Here is a 22,329-nt window from a genome sequence, read left to right as displayed (position 1 = left end):
AAATTTATTCATTAATAAAATAGTCATTTTTATGAGTGCCAAGATATTTTTATGAGGTTAATCTTTTAGAATCAGAGCACCAAGTGGTGAAGAATTTAAAATTTGCTTGTGCATTTGCAAGGTAAGCAAATCAATTTTATTTCTTTCTCTTGTAAATCACTTCCATGGAGACCAAGATAAATGTTGAATGACCAAATATATGCATGCATTCCATACCTGTTTACATAGAAACTACCAAAGAAGTGGCATCCATTGTCTTGCGGTTCACTTTGATGTGTAACCCCAAAAATGTGGGGCATGCAGCAGTTGGTTATCTGTTTTCTGGTTTTCGAAACGCCCCTCGCTGCGGTTTATCGTGTGGTTATCAGCTGTTCGTTATCAGCCGCCAACGAAAACATCCACAAGTATGTGGATGATAAAAACGAGGGAGCAAGTGCAACACGCCGACGTCATTTTGTGGATTGTGGACACAGTTCGTGGGAGGACTGCATTGTTTGCAATTACAAAAACAAGTCGAAAGTTAGTCAACGCGTTCCACAGTGCTTCTTTTTCCACAAATTGTTAGAATTGGAACATAATATTTTAAATTACTCCTTTTCAATACTCTAAACCATGTCTTTATAAATAAACTAGTCATTCGATTTCATATTCTGTAATACCTATTTGGGTTGACATCAAAAATCCAGATGAATGGAATAACCAAATTTCTCTCGACAAAGAATCATGAACGAACATGTTCTGGTATAACTCCACTTCGAAATGGGGGAACCACGACTGTTTTTGACTCGTGCCTCTGTTTACTTATGTATTTGTGTCCCACGCCGGTTCCGGTTATTCGGTTTGTTTTGGTTATCTCTCGGTGGAGGGAAATCATTGCCTTCTGCATACTTTTGGGGTACACTGTGCAAATAATTAACTGGCAACTGCATTGCCGGCTTCTTTGAATTGCATTGTTTTCCAAACTGTTTACTTTGGCTAATGCGGGCAGCTCCCCTCTCCCTGGTACCAACTCTTTCTGTTTGCCTAAACTGCGCGCATTTGGAATGTAAATAAATGTAAATAAACAAGAATTTCGCCCCCATGAAGGCAACAAACGCAGTGAGAGCAGAACAACAACAAACTCGCTCTCCCGCCTTAACAAAAATGCAAAGTGCACGTACAGTTAAGGTCACAGCAATAGATATAAATTGATATAAAACTAATGCATAACATCAGCATTACATCTTTTCCATGTTTTTCCATATATCATTCCACTCTTATTTTTCTGCGCTGCATTAAATAATTTTAGCTTCACAGTATGTGTACATAAATAAACTCTCCATAACCAGATCCACAGCCACTACTATTTTGGCCCCCATTGTGGAGTTTGTGGATCGCATTCACCAGTGGAACCTGAAATCTGAGCTTCGTGCGCAATGATGTTGTTCGTCGCTCGTATTCGTGTTCGTTTGGGGCCAGACCCGCAGCTTTTCTGCTTTGCGACTCAGAGTCGATTTGTGAACCAACTCGTGTGGGCGTGCGAGCCAGCGAATGTCCGACTGAGTGTGTGCGTGTGCGAGGACGACCGGGCGTGTGTGTGAGCGTTGTCGCGCGTCTGCGTCGCGAAATCCTGATATCGGGAATCGGAACAGGAATCGTAATATATTTCGGGTCTCCGGTCCAGCCGCTGCTGCGTCTTCTTCATTAGCTGTTCGAAAAGTAACGGTAGAACGCAAATCAGTTGCCAGTCGGCAGCAGTGAAGAGAGCAGCACGAAAGGGAAAATCAAAACAAACAAGAAAATTGTTAAAAAAGAAGAGCAAACAATAACAAACGAATACTCGAATATGTGAAAGTGCTAGGTAATCAATCAAACAAATTATAAAATTAATATAACCAATTAAGACAGTGATGATTTGTGGTTTTGAATTCTTAAAACAAGTGAACAAAAAAAAATCATGCGAAGCATAACACGCAAACTTTCTTCAACAATTAATTTGCAATTGATCCCGCTGAGGCGGTTTCCTAAAAATCCTAAACAAAAGAAAGAAAACGAAAGCAATAAATAGGCAAACAATAAACAAAGTGTTTGACGATCTTTTAATTGAACGTGTGTGCTTGAATAACAACAAATTGAAATCGCATTTGTTGGCCTTATCAAAAAAATTAGAAGCGAAAGTGGCAAAGGTGTCAAATGGGCAAGACAAATAGAAATCAAAATAAGTCTGCCAAAAAAATACGGCTGCATAAATAAGCGCACGTAGTTAAAAGTGAAATTTTTAAACAAAAATCGTTGGCTGAAATTGAAATTTAACGAGCAAAGAATCCAAAAGCAGAAGCGAAGAAAGTGTTGAAAACAAGTGATATTGTGTGCGTAATATTTTGTGCAATTCAATTACGAAAATGCCATCCAATAACAAGTGCATGAAATGACGGAATAACATAATCAGCACAGACAAATGTCAAACCCCTGATAAGAAACTACAAATGAGAAATATTTATAAAGAGCAATAACCACAAAAAAGTTCCGTTTTTGTCTCATTCCTCTCCCTCTTTCTTCATCTCGTTTTTGGCGGTTACCGAGTTTTTTCTTGTGTTTTGTTTTCAGTGTTTTCGGAGTTCGATTGAAATGCGTCACGCATGATTATTACGTGTATTTTTGGTTTTTATAAGCATTTTATCTTCCTGCGATCAGTTTAAAATTGTGTTTCTTTATTTGTTGTGATTTATGTGCAAGTTGTGTGAGGTGATTGCAGTTATAAGTTACCTCAACAATTGGAAATGGTGATGTGAAATCCGATTTTTTATAAGGGGGTGAAAACATTTGAAGATCATGAACCCCAACAGGTTTTTTTATTTAAAACAAAAAACGGGATTGCATATTACTTCACATGAAGGAATTCTGAATTTATTAAAGATCTTTGCAACGTGGTATCAACTTATTCTGGTCCTAATTCTTCAATTAATATTTAAATTTATTAGAGTTTTTATATGAAATGAAAGTGGAATAGTTTCCAACCCAACTCCATCGGGAAAAGCGTTTTTTCTCGTCATTCACTCGCAAAAATGCAAATTAAAATTCACGCATTTTCCACCTCTTTTTGTACCCTGTTCGCCAGTCCCGTTAAATGACAATGTTGCATCTTCTTCTGCTTCTACTACTCCTCCCATTCTTTGCTACTGCTGTTGTTGTTGTTTTCCTGTTAATATGCATAGCCGGCGGTCAAAAAGTAAAAAAAAAAATGTACATATGATGGTAAATTCGCAGAGCACGTGAATTTCTTTTTGGCTTTTGAAACGGGTTTGGCCTGAAATGATTTCAGTTTGTGTTGCCGTGTTTTCTGCTGTTGACTTTTCATTTTCGTTCAATTTTTTCTCGATTTTTGTCTCGCTGCTGCTGCAGCTTGCAAAAATATTTATTGGCATGTGTGTGCGAGTTTTGCGACTGCTGTTTTGGTTGTTTGCTGTTTTCACTGCTTTGCCAGCTGCAGTTTTCTGGAATTTCAGTTGCTCTTTCGAGAAAACGGGGTAACTCGAGCTGTGTGAGTCGCTCCATCATAAAAATCATATTTTTTATAGACACCAGGTGGCCGGACTTTGATATGGAAAAGTTTGTTAATGTTTGCACTCTGATTTAATTTTGATAATGTAAATAAATAAAAAAAACTTATTCAAAACTATCATATATAAACATATTTCCAATTAAATAAAAATTTCCTCATATATTTCATAATATATAATATGGGAATTTTTTAAATTTTAAGAAAGATTAAAGTATTTGATCTCAAACATATGAAAGTTGAGGTCTTTAAGAGCATCCATGGTTCGTAGAATAAATAGTCCCCCATTGCATCTCCCGCTTTTGGCAATCTGCTCCCATTCCGAGCTCACCTGGATACCCTGCTCTTTTCCTTTGTTTTCTTTTGCCTGTTGCATTTTTGGGGCTCCGAATATTTGTTGCAGTTCGTTCCGAAGGCGAAAAAGGTAAACGACAGCTCATCAAATATTCATGCCATTCGTGAAGAGATTCTCGCTGCCCGAATCGGATGTTTGCCTTTTGACAGATATCGTTATTTTTTTTTTGGTTTTGGGGCGGGGGAGTCCGCTGAAGAGCCGCCCCATTGAATCTCTTTGGGATGTGCAGTAAACCTCAGCGATGCGGAATGTAAATGAACTCGAGAAGCAAATTGGCCTTGTCGCTCGGTGTGAAGATACGGACAATAACAGAAATCTGTGAAAAACAATCCCAAGAAAACAGCTGCTTTTTGGCCACATCTCTTGCTATCTGCTTCTGATTTCCCGCCGCCTTCGTCTCCTCCGCTTCTCGGTTTCTTGGACTCTACACCTCAGCTTCTCGGATTCTCCGGCTTTCCATTCATCGTTCTGCGTCTGTCTGGCCCATCAATTGTCTTGTCATCCCTCTCACTTTTCGCCGCCTCCCTTTCTCGCCGCCACTCGAGAGTTCAAGTTGAAGTGCAGCCAGCACAAAAGCTTGGCTCAGAAAGAGATGGCGTCAGGGGGTAGGCGAAAGAGGTGGATAAGCCTCGCCGTGTCATTCGCCTGCATTGATTTTGGATTCCCTTTCATGACCAGTACTCAAAAAGGCGAGGGTATGTTGGGACTTTGGATACAGTGTGCATTCTGTGCTCCTTAAATTTCAGCTTATTAAAGTTGCGAAACTTATTTCTTTAGGTTAGATCTAAATGTTTTAGGATCGAGTATACATTCTTTAAAGTTAAAACATATTTCTAATAAAAGCAAATTAGTGGGTAACTTAAAGTCGTCTATTTTCGATCGTCTTACTTAGCCTTTGTAGGCTGCTGCAAAATTTACCGTTTTGCCAATGCGTTGTGTGTTCGCCCCTTGCTTATCTCAACTGCCGCAGATCCCCCCTCACCTCCTTTTGCGTTTATTCGTGGAAAAACACACGCGAATTTAATTTATGGGGCGTGTGCCGCCGCTTCTCCCATGACATGGCCCAGTGCCAAATGGCTCGCATCCGAATTGGAAATGGAAAAGTCGGCCGGTCGGCGGGGAGTGTCTGCCTCTGCGTTTAGTGCTCACTTTAATTGCCTTTGCCACGATTTTTCTATATTTTCCTCCTTTGTTTACACATGTTCGCACCTGGGCCAAAAATAATAAAATATACAGTTTAGTGGTCGAGTTTCTAACGAAAACATGATGCAACTTATATTTTTTCAATAATTTCGTTATTACTATTACAAGTCAAGGTCGTTCTCAAAAATTAGGCTTTGAAGTTTTTGTTTTTTTTCGGGATTCAAGGGTTATGGGGTGGTAAATGCAAACATTATGGCAACAAGGTGTTTTGAAGGTATTCTTTGGTCTCAAAAAATATTCCTGTACCGAGATATAAATAATGGCAAAAGGTCAAATGATATTAAACTTTAAACTTTGTTTGGATTACGGCTTAATAGAAATTCTTTAAGAACGGGAATTGTGCATTGTGTTTCATAGCCACTGAGTCCACAAGTTATATTAGTACCTTCCTTAAAAGCATTAAAACTTTTATCGTACGCCCGAAATGTCAAAAAAATTAAACCATGTGTAAACGGTGTACCTTCAACTAGTTTCAGTATCTCAAACTCCTAAGCTGCTACATCAGTTTCCCATTAGAGTTCACTTACAAGCACAAATATCTACCATTTTCCGTGTTCGACATAAAGTAACTCCCCCGTTGAATTTGGAAAGGAGGTTTTGGTGGGTGTAGTCAAGGTTGCGCCCATCCAAAAGCTGATTATTCAGCCAAATTGGCAGCCGATAAGATAAGATACCTATGGCATACAGCCGACACAAACCGATACCAAACCAGAAACAAAAACAGAACAGAAGTCACAATCAACTAGAATTGCTCTCACAGAAGTGGTTGCCCCACAAAAATAAAAAAAAAAATAGAAAACCGGAGCAACTCGGTCTGCCAACAGCTGTTTATGTTTGTTAGCCAGGCTACGAGAAAAATAACACAAGACCCAATATGAAACCAAGCCGGAGAGCATAAGACAAATTTGTTTACAGAATTTGTCAAGGCATAAATATTTAAACACGTGTAACAAGCAACCAATTTTTCAGTCCTAAATTCTCCCACTTAACAGGAAAATGGGGAAATGTACACACGGAAGGAAACCAAACTTTGAACTTGCAAAAGTGTGGTGTAGGAAAATGGGTGGAACCGAATGTTGTAGGAGTGTATTCAGCGGCTTAAAATATTCCAAAAATTTCCCGCTTGGAATATCATTCTCTTGGAGATTGATAAGAAGCCGCCTTTTTATTTCCGATAAGACTAGAACAATATACCACTTGGTGACTCAATGGCAACTCAAACACTTTGTTTATGACGTATCGACACAAAGTTATAACCATAAAGTACTAACTGAAATCTGATTGCGAAACGTTGACGCAATTATTTGTTGGGGAAAATTAAAAATGGGGCTGTCGAAAGTTGTGCTTGTCGAGCACTTGACACACTTATCACGGTTTGATTGTTTTGCGATAACATGATAATGAAAATAAAAGTAAGAAAGTAGACTTTGGTTAAATGTAAGGATATAAATGCGTAATAAATCGACCGATCCCAAAAGATACTTCAATAATATTTACAATATTCTAATCGAATTATACAGTTCAATTGTGCGCAACTTTTCCGATAGACTTCACATAACTTTGTTCTATTCAACCACATATCGTCTTCAAAGAGACTGTGTAAACAACAGAAACTTTGAGAATGGGAGTTTTGGTTTCATTAACCCAATCGCACAGTAAGACAGAGAAAAACAAAAATAAAAATATCGAGAAGAAATCCGCACAATTTCATTTGCAACTCGGATCACAACACATCAATAAAAATGCCAAATTGAATGAGCAACAATAAAAAAATTATTGTTTGGGTGACACACTTGCCTTCTATTCCTCCGCATTCTCGTCATTCATCCCATATTTTCATCCATGATAAAGGCCACCCACTGGGTGGTTTTGAGAGACTGGAATCAACTATTAGCCCAGCAGCCCACACGATTCGCCAGATTTTGCCCCCTGCGATCCCCTCTATTCGGTTGACATTAATTTGTCCACAGCCAACAAGCGCAACAACAAATGAATGAATATAAAATTTTTATAGATTTTTTTCTCTTTTTACTTTGGCATGACACCATAAAAGGTTGTCGTCGCCGACTTGGGGGCGGTTGCTGAGCCTGATTTAAATAAATTATTCTATATGCGTTTTTTATAATGCAGCCGACGGTGCCCCAAAGAATTATTTAGCACTTGCGCTTGCAAATTGTTTTCTACGCTACGTAATTCAATTTCATTTCGAGTTGAGTTCATTATGATGTTTTTTAGCCATTATTGTTATTTTTTTTTTATCATTCTCACCTGAGTGCCTGTTGCTTTTTTTGCGGAAATGACGAATTTGCAACAACGGAAGTTGCGTGTTGAGGCCGAAAGAGATGGGCGCAAAAATTTTGATTGCTCTTAATGCGATTTGAGTCGAAACGAATTATATATATATATATATATATATATATATATATATATATGTTTTATTTTACACTGGGTAATTGCATTACAGAGCTTGCGAGGTATCTCAATCTGGGCAAGAGATTTGCCAAATGTTGCCGAGAAGATTCAGAGATTTGCCAATTTAGGTCAACGGCAATGGAGGCGCATTTGGCCAAAAGTGAAGTAATCATATCAGCAGTTGGGTAATATTTGCCAGATTTTGCTTGGAAGCGTGCACGATAAATCCAATCAATTAAGTGGAGCTTAAGATTAGGCATTTATGTACACAAGCAATTAGGCGCATTCACAAAGCAGAGTTTAACTTTAGGTTTGAAATGATTAAATTTAATTTTGAATTATGCTTTAATAACACAGTTAATTTATTTTCTAAAATAAATCCATCTGAATTCCATTGCATGGTGGCTAAAGTTTGGCTTTTAGTATAGTAAAAGTTAAGCGCTCCTGCCCCCTTAAATTTCTCCGAACAGTTAAGCAAGCCATAAGTGGCTTAAAGCAAGTGCATCTCATCTCCTCTTGGTCGTAACACGCTCACTTTCATCAAATTCTAGCTTGTCTACCTTTGACTAACCCTCTTATCACCACCCCAGCCCAAAAATTTGCCATAATACCATTCACAACTCTCGTTATGTACGCACATTACCACTTAAGCGAGGTGCCTGGCCTTGGGTAGGAAAATCCGGGAATTGCAGGAGTAACTCCATGGACTTCTGAAGGCCAGATGCCTTCAGTCAATGCCGTAAATCATAAATCATCTCGCCCGGTTTTTGTGGTGGGCGGCACTTGGACACGTGCGCCATCGCATTACCTTTTTGGGGGGGAGTTTTTCCGACTCAACCATTCAAGAAATTTTCAGATTTTCCTTGGCTTGTTTTAGACCTAAGCCAATTTTCAGTGGGGCAGGTTCAAGCCGAAGTTTTCTTGCCGCTTTATGAGGGCTTACTGCGGGTTCCCAGAAGGTGGGGACATGGGGCCTAAGTGACTGCCCTGGCAAGTGGTTATGCCTCGGGGTTTTTCCTTTCGTGCAAAACAAATGCGTGTTGTTTGTTGTCTCCTCTCTGTTTTGCACGCATTTTCACGCGCTTTTCCTCGCTCGGCTGGGCAGGGAGTTTTCAGCCCCGGCATTACTTTTTAATAATGTGCACTTAAGCCTCACCCAGAATCCACATTCACTTACCTTTGAGTGATTTTCTTTGTTTTTGAAGACAAGATTTTTTCTTACCGCGTTTTACGACCATCACGTCGGGCAGCATAAACTTATTAAATTTCCATTCTTTTATTGCTGGCCACATAAAATTCGGTTTCACAACGGTTGTAAAACATGCGTAAGGAAAATTCGACTCAAGTGACCGCAACCTGAACTTTAATTAATCGGGAAGAGATAAAAACCGAGTGAGCAAGAGAAAGAAGAATGAAAGGAAGGAAAAACACATGCTGAAGAGTGTTGTGCTATAATTTTAACTTCATTTTTATTTTCCCCCCTGTGCAGAGCAGCAAAATGAAAAGAGTGAAGTGAACCCATGTGAAAAACTGAATCCATTTAAAGGAAAAAACCAAAAGCAAACAAAAACTAACAAAACCAAAAATACTTCAAAACCAAAAATACGAAACCAAAATCAAAACAACGTCAGTCAATCAAATCCATCAATCATGCTGAAGATACATATGCTGGAGCAGGTCGTCAACACGGAAAATGTCTGCGAGAATGCCCAGGAGCTATCACCAAAGCGCAAATTGGCGGGTCAGGGGCAAGTGGGTGGTGGCAGCTCCTCCTCCAACGGGGGCACGCCCACCGTCTCGGCCACCTCGTCGCCTCACCACCAGCCCACGCCCCCCCAGCGGCACATTCACACGGGCGGTGGCAAGAGCGCCAGCCAGGGATCATCACCAGCTGGGTACGTAAACAAATCTCAAAAAACTCCCTTTATAAAAAACTATTCACTGATATCAATTGTACGGAAATTATAATGGAAAATGAAGAATGACATGAAGGAAGAATACATTCAATTTGAATTATAAATTTTCATATTCCACATATTCCACTTCGCAACAATTCTCAGTTTCCTGGTTTTCGCCTAATTGAGCAGACTGGATCCACAATCAGTATCTTTGTAGCTTTTGTGCAATCTGTCGAATGATAGATGCGTTTTTGATGAGGGCTCCCTTTGGGTTATTTTCACCCAAAGCAAGAGCACTACTCTCTTTTTGTATGCCATTTTCCTGTTGTCACATTCCTTTGGTCGCTGCGGTTGACTGACGTTGTCATAATGGGTGCATCGTCCAGCGGTTTTCCAGTTTTCCCTTCTCATTGCCAACTTTTGTTGGCCAGTTAACAAATTTCACCGCAAATGCAGTTATTTTCTTTACGTTTGCCTTGATGAGTTGGGGGTTTTGCGTTGAGGTGTGGCTAAATGGAAAATGGTTAATGCGTTTGCCAGGCATGAATTGGGTGTAAATTGGATGGAGAAATTAAGTATTTTAAAGTATTCATTTATCATTAATAAAACTTATGCGATTCATTCTCAAGTTTGCATGGCAACAATATTCAGTATTCAATATGTAGAAATACAACTTTATATTGCAGTCTTGAAGTGTGACACTTTTGGACAATTGACAAGTTCAGTATCAGTGTCATAAGACACTTTCTGTCTTATCGACAACTTAACTTTTCAATGGCATCAACGTGTCCATCAAAACCACATTTTGGTTCGATAAGTTTGAACAAATATAGTATATGTTTCGAGAGCTTTGATTGACAATATACTGTTGAAATTATGGAAAACTTGGTTGCACAAGTTCTGGTTCTACTACTTTCTATCTCCCTCCACCCACTCTTCATTTCATTAGGTTTTTCTTCTTATAAATTTGACAACTTCCTCCACCCACTGCATTTCATTTTACGCTGGCGGTTGTGTTTCTATTTTCTGAGCTCCATTGTTGGTCAGCTCTCTTACGAGGTATTCAGCTTAGATGCCACCCAGTTTTCCCCCCGTTTCCCTTTCCTTTAACTTAAAATTTCTTGGCCATTCCTTTGCGGTTTGTTATTTTCGCATTAGAGTCTGATAATTGATACCTTGCGGATGGTTATGGCTTTATGGCTGTGAGAGCGACACATCAAGGCAATGGTGGGGAAAATCTTGGCAAACAATGGACTGGGGTCCCTGCCTGGGGGCGTGGCCGTGGGCACAGTTTTGTTAATAATTATTATATCCACAAGCTGCATTGTCACATTGTCGGTGGTGAATGGAGTGAGAGAAGAAACAAAAAAAAAAAAAACTGAAAGCCAAAACAGAAACAATTTTCATTTTCATTTCTCTTGTCTCCTGAACTTGACAATCAAAGGGGATTTTCATATCTTTTGTTTTCCACACCCTCCACCACCACCCACACAAGACAATTTTCTTTCTATGCTCCTCTTTTTACTTTGGGATTTTCTATGTTAAAAACATAATATTCAAAACATAAACACTTCCGTTGGCGCCCTTCATTACCCCAACAATCCTTCTTGTTTCTCCCCTTCGGCGAACTTAACTTTGTCTTAAATACAGAGAACAAAATTCAACTATTTTATAAGAAAACTAATGGAATAGTTGTCACGTTTTAGTTTTTTTTTGTTATATTAAAGTACATAACCGACTTTTGCACTCTTTATAATGTCTCCCTAAAATTGATCTTAATATATTAATTAAAAATCAATTCAGAGCTAATGATACTTTTTTTTCGTGTGCAATGCCTTTGACTTTTGGCTATTTTTGACTTAAATACTTGGGGCTTATGGGCTTGCCTTGGTTGCTTCTTTGTCCCTTGCTGCATTATTTATGCCTAACATTAGTCGGTATTTTTCGTAACACCCCAGCCCCTTTGGCTTTCCAACAATTTTTGATTTATCTCGGAGTTGTCTGAGACTCGTGTCTTCTGCCGCTGCTCCCATTATGCCACCATTTCCATTTCCATCCTCATCTGCAACTTCGTGTTCATCTCCATTTCGTTGGGGAGCTACAGCTAGTTGACCCCGAAAGGCTTATTCTTCTGCCTGCGAAAAGGGGGCCAACGCAGTTAGCCCAGTTAAAAATCAACTTGGCCGACTGCCTGTCAGTCAAATGCGAGACGAAATTGGATTTCTGTTTCGGGTTCTGTTCCATTCGGTTTCTTTGGATTCGAGTTCTCTTCGGCCATTTGAAAAGGCATTTTCTGGCTAATTTATATGCAAAGATTGCGCCAAATAGCTGAACAAAAGCAACAAACATGACAACAACAATTATGTGGCCAGCTGACCGGGCCAAACCATTTATCACTTTCCAATTTTTTCAACATTTATTTGGTTTTATATTTCTGTGTGTCTTTTTTTTTCCTTGTCTTCGTTCGTAGTGTTTGTCTTTAATTTGGAAAGATAATTTTGCATGTCAGCAGCTTTAATATCGTAGCACGAGATGTTATCTGTCCTTGTCTAGCTCTACGCCCAATGTTTTTGATATTTTTGTGGGTGTTTTTGAGCTAGGAAATATCTAACAATGGTGTCTGGGAATATTGGCAAGTGCATGCCATAGATTTAACTAATGTTAAATCAAAAATGTTACAAAAATGTATATTTATAAAAAAAAAAACTCTTTTTTGTGTCCAAGTCTTTATCTTTCCCTCAAACTGACACTGTAAATTAGGTCACCGAACTGAAGGACTTGCAGTGACATCCATCACCATAAGGCAGGGTAGAGTTGTAGGAAAAAGGACAACAAACGCGAAGGACTTGCACGTGACTTTTTCGCGACTTCATTTTACTTCACTTGAGGCCTACCCCGATTTTACTTCGGACTCAACTTCGTTATTCCAGAACACGAGGCCCTCGACATACGTGATTTTCACCCAAAAAGACACAATTGACCGGAGAAAAAATGGCCAAGTATTCTGAATCTTGATAAAAAAGCCAAGCGCGAAGACCAAAAAACCCCTTAGGAAACGTATAACGGATGAAAAAAAGAAACTTGTCATTGGGCCAAGTGGTATTCGGCAATGCCAAGTTCACGATTGCCGATTCAATTGTGATTTCATACCCTTTCAGTTAAGTTCGAGCAGGAAACTAGTTTGATCGGCAGAGATCAATTGGGGCTTTGGATTGTACAGGCCCATAATCGCTTTAAATTTTTTAATTTATTACCACGCTCTGACAGCTGACACATGAGTGGGAGGAGAGTTCAAAAGATGCTGACAACAATTAAATTAATGTCAAGGCAGCAAACGCCCCAAGGAAAATCAATAAAAAAGAAACAAGAAGGGGGCGAAACGAAGGAACAACCTGAGGGAGCAGTGCACCGAAAACAATTGTGTGCCAATATTTTTTTTTATTTTTTCCAAAAAACGTTGAAAGAAAAATATTCACTTTGCTGTCTGAATCAATGATATACTTGTATTAAAACTGTTTTGGCTTGTGTAGTTCGCTTTCAAGTTTGAAACTGTTTACAAACTGTTTTGGCTTGTGTAGTTCGCTTTCAAGTTTGAGTTTTTAGGATGCGCTCTCGGTGCCTATTTATTGCAGTGTTGGAAAGGAAATAGGGACCGGAGCATAGGCCTGTGGTGATTTTCCGTGCCGGTGAACCTGACTGACTGACTTCGTCTGGGTGTTTGCTTTGATGCCTCCACTAATTGGGCAAAACTTCTGGGCAACGTTCCATTTCGGTTCTGCTAAAAGAGGTGAGATATGTATGTCCTCCTCATTCACACCTACTTGCCCCGTCTCCCTCTTACTTTGCAGTTTGACGCTAATTTATGCCCACAAACCCCAGACAAACTGATGTAACTTTTGTTTTCTATTTACCATTTTTACTCTCATACAAAAGTCACCTTTGTTTGTTATGCAAAAAGAAACGAGTACATAAAATCAAACAGAAATCGCTTCTGTCTTTGTCTGAAACTGTCTTTCTTATGACTTATGCATGAGGTTTTTATGGTTAAGTTCGCTGGGTTTGTGGAGCAGCAACAAAACTCGGTATTTGAAGATTTATCTAAGCATCTGTGCCATTTTGCTACCGTGGAACAGCATTTTGGGATATTATCCAAATGGAAAATGGGCTGGGAAGTGCTGAATATTAATTAGCATATGATTTAACCTTAAATAAATTCAATACTCCTGGAATTTAATCCAGAGGTGTGACATTCTTAGAAGAGTTTGAATGAATACTCAAACATAAGTTCTAGAATTTGCTTCTCAAAGCTAGCAAAATTTTCGTTCTTTACATAATGTCTTGGTAATTAAATAAAATCGGGGACTTCAAACTAATTAAACGGGTTTCCGCCTTTCTCTTATTTTAAACTTATGCCATATCTCTCTATTTGCAAGAAATTCTTTGCAGTCTAGAAAATCTGCACTCAAATCCCATTTAAACCAAAAATATTCATGGCCATTAAAAACGTAATCATGTGAATAAATCAAATGGTGTCTCGTAAAAGAGCAAGCATAAAAAATGTGTGAGAAATCAGCCAAATCTGCAGCTCATCCAATTTCTCCTAATGAAGTGAAAGAGCTGACAGCGAAAAAAAAAACTCTTTTGCCAGAGGCAATTTACTTGGTGAATTTTGTATCTTATGGATGCGCCGCTGCATCTGACGGATGCAAGTCAACGTCATCAGCGTGGCTCCTTCACTGCTAACCCAATTACCATGCAGCATAAACAAATTTCCACTCGCTGGGCTATCTCTTTCCCGATTTTATGGACCTTTTTCCATGAAGCTCGCAGACAAATTGCCAAGAAAAACACTCTGAACAACAAGTGCTGGCAATTCCACGAGAAGGGGATCGACTTGGAGGTTGCACGGGCCTGAAACAACACAGAAGAAGCTGAAATCTTTATGAATTATTAATTGGAAATTGTAAACGGAGACACAAGTGGCAAAGGGGGAGAAATGACAAAGTTATAAAAGTTAAAATCACTTGCACAAACTTTTACATTTTGCGGCGTCTTGCGGGCACAGCTAAACATTCTTGTTGATGGATGCAAATATCAAATTGATGTGACATACAATTTTCATAAATGGGTGAAGCGTCCCAGAAAAGAAAAAAAATAAACGACAACGAAAACTTTGACGAGTTCCAAAAATTCAAGTGGGAATTGTCATTGAACTGTGTGGCTTGTTGTTATTTTCGTTGTTGCGTAGAGTGAATAATGGAAAAGTTTTTGGGCAAAGTTGAAACAACTTTTTTATTATCCTAGAATGCTATCAATTTTCTGCAAAGAGTTTTGAAAGAGAGGCTAATAACTGAAATATTAAATTTTGTATTTACCATTTATTTTTTTTTAATAAAATAGATAATGCATGTTTTTGTTAACATAATTTATATTTTTATAAATATTTTGGGAGTTATTTTTGTCCGTATTTATATATTCCTTCAATTTCTCCATTCGAAATGAGTTTATGGGCCAACAGCTGCGTATAGAACTTAACTATTCGTAAAGCATATCGTTGGCTTAAAAAGATACTTGAAACAGAATAATTGTATTTTCCGGACAAGTTAATTACATTTGGCAACAAGAAGTAAGAAACTTTAGCAATATATTTTTTTGCAGATACTTGTAGCGATAGGCAATGTTTACATATCTCAGTCAGTGGGTCAGAAAAAAGCCGCCACCGACGCCACTTGGAGCGTTTTTGGCATGCTTTTGTAGCCACTTGTCAGCGGACCAAGAATAGTTGGCTCACATTTGATTGAGCTACTACCTCCAAGAAACAGATGCTCAAGCTCCGGCTACCGTGGACAAGACACTTGCGGTCAGCCATTTAGGAACGGGCAACCGGTTTGCTTTATGCTCCATGTGTGTGGCTGGCAAATGAGCGACAGTTAAATTGATTAGCGAGCATTAGTTCAGGAATTAAATAAGAGGAATCGTACAAAAGAAAGTCATCGACGGCCAAGTTCATTGTAGTGTAGAGGTGGGCTGAGAAGAGGGGCGTCAAACGGGGTGGCAGGTGGGCAAGATGAAGGTCATCGCATCGCATCACAACACTTCACACCGCATCGCATCGCATCAATGGAAAATTATGCAATTTATTGGATGGCGAAGAAAGAAGATGCTTTGCTGTTGTTTATCAAAGTTGATCAATCGCTGATATGCACACGTAACCACCGAACGGTACGATCATAATTTATCAAAGATATCTGAGATAATAACATCATTGCTGATGATTGAATTCAAGAAAAAGATACTTGAGATTAGTAAAGTTTCACTACGACAAGCATATGAATTTAATAATTAAAGATTGGAAAAGTATTTCATTAATTAAGTGACGAATCGCAAACATAACTTTCATTTGGTAGTATGCATAAGCTGGGGAAAAAGCTTTTTTTTAATACATTTCGAAACACTAATGCATAAAGTATCTTTACTTATCGATTCAATGCAAATCGTTTTGTAACCTGCCAAATTACCAATTCGTGATAAGGCCCAATTTACACCTTTTTTTTATTATCGAGTAAAGAAGCTCCACGAAAAAAGATGGCAAAAGTGTACCGCTATATTTCTTGGCGTGCCACATGCAACCGCCGCCCATTGAAAAACTCAACTTTCGTTTTCGAATCTAAGACAAGTAAAATGCGAGAAATCAGCTCAAGATCAAGATTCTTTTTGTGGGCACAATTAAAAGCACCTGCTCCAAGTGAAGTTAAATTTGGGCAGCTCTTGAGTTAATTGGAGAGACTAATTAACACGCAATTAAAATCGAAAAGTAATTCTGAATTCGATTTGGCCGCAATTAAACGAAATATAAATGGGCTTTCAAATTCACTTTCGATTAAGGCTTGATGGGGTACAGTCGGTGCCCCCCTTCCCTCCCCCCGCAGCTCCCTATATACTCAAGTTGTTGGCTAATTACGTGTCTGTTGCTGTCTCTTTCAATTTTCGTCTGGGGCAATTTTTGTATTGCTGCATTCATTTGTCGGCCATAAAAGTCGCCGTCAAACACCAAAAAGTCGCGCGTTTCAAAGCTGTTTTACCATAATTTCAATTTTTATTTTTGTTCCACGTAAAACGACCATTTTGCTCCACCTTCTTCTCGTTTCCAATCTAGAAGCATTCCACTAGAGCTACAGTCAAAATTCTTTAAGTGGAATTTCACTGTTGTATCTGTTGTAATTCTTCTTTTAGACAACGACTATTCCAGGTATTTTAGCTGTAAAGTTATTTTACTTAGAACTATTACTTAATATCATAATATGAAACTGATATAAGGCGACATGAGGAGTTCCATTTCTATAATTACGACTGTATTGCATTTTAGTCAGGTCTGGATTTTCCAATGTGGTCAGATGGGCGGCAAGGCGGATTGGGCGTGTCCTCTGATTGTTGAAAGCAACAAGTAAATCGTATGCGCATTACAGATGACGTCAATCTAAATATATATAAATAAATACATGAAGATATTGAAAATTCAAATTGAACGAGTGCCGAGGGAGCTTTTTAGATTACCAAAGAGGAAGTGTGAAGATTTGGTATGGGGTTAAATAAAAAAAAAAAAGGGAAGATAGGGATACTATGGAGATGGAGCCTCATTTGGGAGATCGGCGCATCATTTCGTATGCTATTATTGTATCGCCTGCGGTTGCATTTAAAATTCAAACGAGTCGCAGGAGGCGCCGAAAGCTCATCAGCAATTCAATTGCCCTTGGAATGGGTGGGCGTGGCCACGCCCTGTTTTCACATATTTCGTATGCTGCATCTGTGCGATTATCGACCTGAAGTTTTGTTTGCCCCAGGGGCTTTGGTTCTTTCTTCTTTCCATATTTTCCTGCATTTTTGAATTCGATTCGATCTTTGAACAGATGCCATTAAACTATCTGTCATGGCATCAAAAACTCTCTTGGGGTCTCCGCCTAATTGGGGCCTGTCGTACCCCCATCACTACTCCAGCACCATTGTGCTGACGAGAGAAATGTGTGCTTAGAGTTGTGCAATGACAACAATGTGGTCACAAAGACACTGGAGAAACTCCCACCATTTAGTGGCGTTTTTGGGGTCTGCATTTTCATAGACATTTGGAAAAGGAAAGGAGGGACTGTGTCGCATATAATTTGTTTGGAAAAAATATAACTATGTTAAAAAATGTGATTTTTAGTCAGACAAGTTTGCAGAAGTAATTGTTACACTTAACCCGTACAACTTTTTCTTTAAAGGTCACCAAAAAGTGTGAGAAGCGCATAGAGAGGCTTTTAGGTGATACATTGTAGCAGTCTGTGACATAAACTTTTTGCCCCAATGTTGCCAAAGTACTAAGCCCCTTGCATTTTCTTCTCCAAATGGGCCACCCTTCCCTACTTGGCTACCAAATTTGTTGAGCTTTCTGCCGGTACGGAAGTTATTACATAGATTATGTAGCATTTTGTGCCCAAAATATATGGCATCCACAAGAGATACATGATATAGACTTTGGCGACGACATATTTATGACTCGCCGGTCGCCCTTACGCCTCGAATTCTCCTACTTTGCAGTAAACTATTTATAGGAAGAACCAAATTCTGTGGTAAAGAGGGGGCACAACTCCAAAAGTGCAACTATGAAATATTTTTGGCAGGGCACATAAAAAAAAGAAAAAAAAACGGAGATTATTACATGATGGCAAAATATAATTTCCTCACTAGGAAAAAACTTTGCAGTTGTCTGGCGGCGGTTTCGGTGGTTGGGAAAATGCCTCAAGAATTATGAAAAATGTGTTGCAAAAAATAGAGAGCAACGTTTTTCGTTTAGCAGGGGGTAGGTGGGGCTATGCCATGAAAATGGCGTGTGGCACGAAAATGTGAAATACAAAAAAACTTAAAAAATTGAAAGCAAAAATGTGAAAAAAGGCGAACAAGTGAAGCTGCTGCCTCGGGTTAAATTTGCCAGGCGAGACAACACTGCAAATTGTCTGACCAATGTGCCCGTGGTGTGCGAAAGGGGGGTTTTTGGAGGGTGCAGTAAACGGAGAAGTGTCTGAATGCCTGAATCGCTGGGGCGAGCGCTTTTGGCAGCCACTGTTTGGTGTGCTCCATTCCGCATTGTTTACTGGACGGTGCTTCACTCTTGTTTTATTTTACAGATGTATATATTTAATTCACATTTTATGTGCATGTGCATGTTGCATATCCGGCTAGAATAGAATGAATTGTAATACTATTGATTTAAAACTAATTAGTATTATTTAAATATAACTAATATCTGTTTGTAAAGAATTTATAGTATTTTAGTTCTTTATCATGCTTTTTCATTTCACATACTTTTAGTTTCGATCTAATTTTTTCCTGTGCAAAACTTTAGTTGCTTCGGAGAACAACAATTTAATTTAAAGCATAATATTGCATTTTTTTGTCATGTATTGGAGGCTTTTAAATGACAAGCCAGAACAGAATGAATAGGCCAAAATGCGGGTTAAAGCGTTATTTATGCGCATTTTGGTTTTGAATTTGTCAACTGCACACGCATCACACGCGTGCGTGCAAAGGAGATTGGCGACAATTGCAAATTGCATTTTTCAATTGCATTTGCAATGCAATTTATGCGGCACAAAAAAAACAACTCTGCAATTCAATCGGATAAAGAACGGATGAATGGAAACAATGCCGATGCAATTAAAAGGCGTTTTTGCCAAACAAACTCCCCGTGGTGTTTTTTAAAAACTTGGTGGCCGGAAAGGAGTGTCCAGCTGAAATAGTGTGGATAGTGTTGCTCCAGGGGGATCATTAAAAGTTGACCAGAGACTGGATAATAATATTTTATATACAAATACATTTTATTAACATTTTCTAAATCGGGGTTCAATAATGAACTGTTTGGTTGTGTTTTGGTAGATAATTTGGCTAATTCGCGTATGTGATTCATATTAAACTTGATAAGCACAAACGTCCTGAAATCTCAGTGACTTATGGCTAATTTGCATTTACATTTGCCCCCGTTTGACAACTTGGCTGTGGGCCCCCAGCGGATTTGAGCCACCTCCAAGCCACAGCTACCACGGCACTCCCTTCGCCTATAAGCTCCTAATGTGACAGACGGCCAATTTTTGCCGGCTTATTTATTTCCAAAGTGGGACCGACTGGGCCAACGGCGAATTTCGCACTGATTAATGGGCCCGTGTTTCACATGAAGTTGAGTGTTGTACAGTGTAGAGCGACCTGATGATGCAGATTGCAGCTAAAGCTTCGGCTTTACCTAGTTAATAACTGCCCATAAATATCGCTGGCAGTGCAAGTGTTTGCCAATTAGCGAGCTAATTGCATACGACTGTGCAAGTGGCTCAAAATCTGACGAAAAATCTTGTTGTCCAGACCCGAAATGCGATGCATAAATTAGAGGGTGCATACGAAAACAGATGTCGAGTGAAATAAAACGTAATGAAATGTCTGGGGCTCGATTTGTGGGCATTTTCAATTGGCTTTTAATGGGGTGATAAGTGGCTGCCTGATTGGAAGTCATAAAGTACCTCAGGGTCTCATGGAGATGGGATTAACCTTTAACCTTCACTTACAATCACATAAATATTGACATCCCACACATAACAATTCTAATTTTAGCTTTAGGTAAATACCCATGGAAAAAACAAGAAAATATAATTCAAATGCCAATCAAATTTTTTGCATTCCTAATACTGTTTGGTAATTTTATAATTTTATAAACATTTCTATGACCTGGAATTTTCATATTATCATTCGTGTGTGTAAATTCTTTGCACCGATAAAAGTGCTAAAAATATTTCGATCCTTCATCCGCAATTAACTAAGTGATCCCCCTACTCACACGAATTGTTTATAAAACCCCAACACACAAATTTAGAGCAAATGTAGCTGTTAATTATATAAGCAATCTGACAGACACATAAACAAATTCATGTACAATAACCCCATGGATAAACAAACAGCAAAAATATTTGCACAAAATGAAAAATGTCATTTATGGTTGAGTAAATAAAACACAAAAATATTTTCGGGCATGCAAAAGCAAGGCAGAAAATGGTTCTGAGTTTTGTTTTTTTTTTTGTCGGTCGGTTGGATAAATAAATTTAATTATATGCAAAACTACAACACGGCAATATCTCGAACATAGTCAAACTAATAAAAGCGACAGCGTTTCGCTGACCACAACCTGTTAATAATTTAAGCGATAAATCTTTAAGCTCAGAAACTTTGAACATCGCTCCGTTAGGAGTTGAAAGATACTGCTCCTGGGTTGGGGATTATTCCAGAGCCAGAAATTGAATTATGCCCAGACACACGCAGTCGGGAAGTTGAACGCTGGTCCAAGGGGAAATTATGTAGACGAAGTGGTCCAGACAAAAAGAGGTGGGATTAAAAAAGGAAAACTGCGCAACGGACTAGCGGAGAAATGAGTGAATAAAAAGCGGGTTCTGAAGCTTCAGTAATGATAGTAATAGTTTTACTTTCCTAATTGTTGCGCTTTTTTCATATCACAAGTCTATAAAAGTTTGATAGCAAAGTTAAGGCTGACAAAAGATTTAGTCATATTTTATAAAAAATATCCTAGATAATCGTTTACAAATATTTCGACAGCATAAACTTAGTATTGGCATTCGAAAAGTTGCCTAAATATTAGCGAAATCTTTTTATTTATGAATTATGCAATAAATAAACTTTTACACAATTCCGTAGGTTTTACTATAATTGGATAATTTAATTGGTGTAACACCAATCAGTTGGGAATCCAATAAAATCCCCACAAACCTTTTCCCATTGTAAACACTCGTTATTAGTATTTTCCGTCATACAATGTTAATTCGTGTTATATAATGGTTTAATCGGAAGCGGGAAAAGGTCATAAACCAACACCAAAATACCGACGAAGATTACTGACGAAAGCAAAAATAAAAATGTAATTCGGCTAATTTAAGTTAATATTAAAACTACAACCGAAATGCAGCCAGCCGCAGACGCAAAAGGGAAAAGACCTTAAAAGCGTGTAATTTAATTTAATGCAATGGCAGCCGAAATAGCAACAACATTTACAGAAAACAACAAGCCCAAAAGCAACAACAAAGCGTGGCGCGTGAATAAATGTGGAAAATGTTGCAACATTTCGACCATTTTGGCTTAAATGCGATATATGCGATGCAATCGCCGCCAAATCGCTCAACCATTCAGCAGGTGGGGAATGTGGTGGGAGGGAGGGGGTACATTTAACTTATATCACCGACAACAAAACAAAAATTTGTTACTGCTAATAAAGTTGTTGGTAACAGCAGCAAAGTGGCTCCAAAAACTGATGCCAAAAATCAACTGAGCAGTGCCGAAAACACAACAATAAACTATTGCTCAACGAAAAACACAACAGAAGAAACTCCCGGCGAATAAAAGAAAATTAATAGGCGTCTTTGACTGTTTCGTTGTTTACTTTTGTTTTTATTTCATATCATTGTTGTTTTTGTTGCTGCCTTGGAGCTCTTGGCCAACAATCGGAAGTGCAAAATTAAAACCAAGACGAAGAGCGGCCAAGAAGTGGCCGAAAGGCAGACAAACAGAGGAAGTTGGAGAGGTGGAGCGGAAGTAATCGGGAAAATGGGAGTGATGAGGAGAGGAAGTGTGTTTAGTCTGCCTGAAGTCTGACCCCAAGTTTGAACCCTTAGAAGTTCACTTGGTAATTAGTTGCCATTGCCACAGTCCGTTTTCCAAAAGTCAACTATTTCCAACGAATAACTCTTAAGGTTTCATGGCTTCAGAATGAATGTTGCAAAAGTAGCCACCGATCAACCAGCTTCCTTTGTAGAAATTTTCATAAGAAATTCATAATAACCCAATCAAGAAGTTCATCTTTCTAATTTTAAACAACCCAAACTAATTGTGTTTTTCGATTT

The 22,329-nt window shown here is 38.7% G+C and overlaps 1 protein-coding gene across 2 annotated transcripts in view; it reads left to right on the top strand.

Annotated features, from left to right (window-relative positions):
- The window catches only part of LOC6611541 (rap1 GTPase-activating protein 1), a 77,507-nt gene that overhangs the window by 746 nt on the left and 54,432 nt on the right, over positions 1-22,329 (top strand). Inside the window, exons 1-2 of one of the 2 annotated variants that reach the window (XM_032722778.1) lie at positions 1,520-1,840; positions 8,998-9,403. The exons of the other annotated variant lie outside the window; for it this stretch is intronic. Coding sequence (XP_032578669.1) covers positions 9,159-9,403 — 245 coding nt within the window. The 5' untranslated portion in view covers positions 1,520-1,840; positions 8,998-9,158. Of the gene's footprint in view, positions 1-1,519; positions 1,841-8,997; positions 9,404-22,329 lie in introns of those variants that run through there. 2 annotated transcript variants of the gene reach the window in all.

The sequence above is a fragment of the Drosophila sechellia genome, chromosome 2L (genome assembly GCF_004382195.2).
Source record: "Drosophila sechellia strain sech25 chromosome 2L, ASM438219v1, whole genome shotgun sequence".
Lineage (NCBI taxonomy): Eukaryota > Metazoa > Arthropoda > Insecta > Diptera > Drosophilidae > Drosophila > Drosophila sechellia.
Note: the sequence above shows the minus strand (reverse complement) of the source record. Positions and strands in the feature narration are given on the sequence as shown.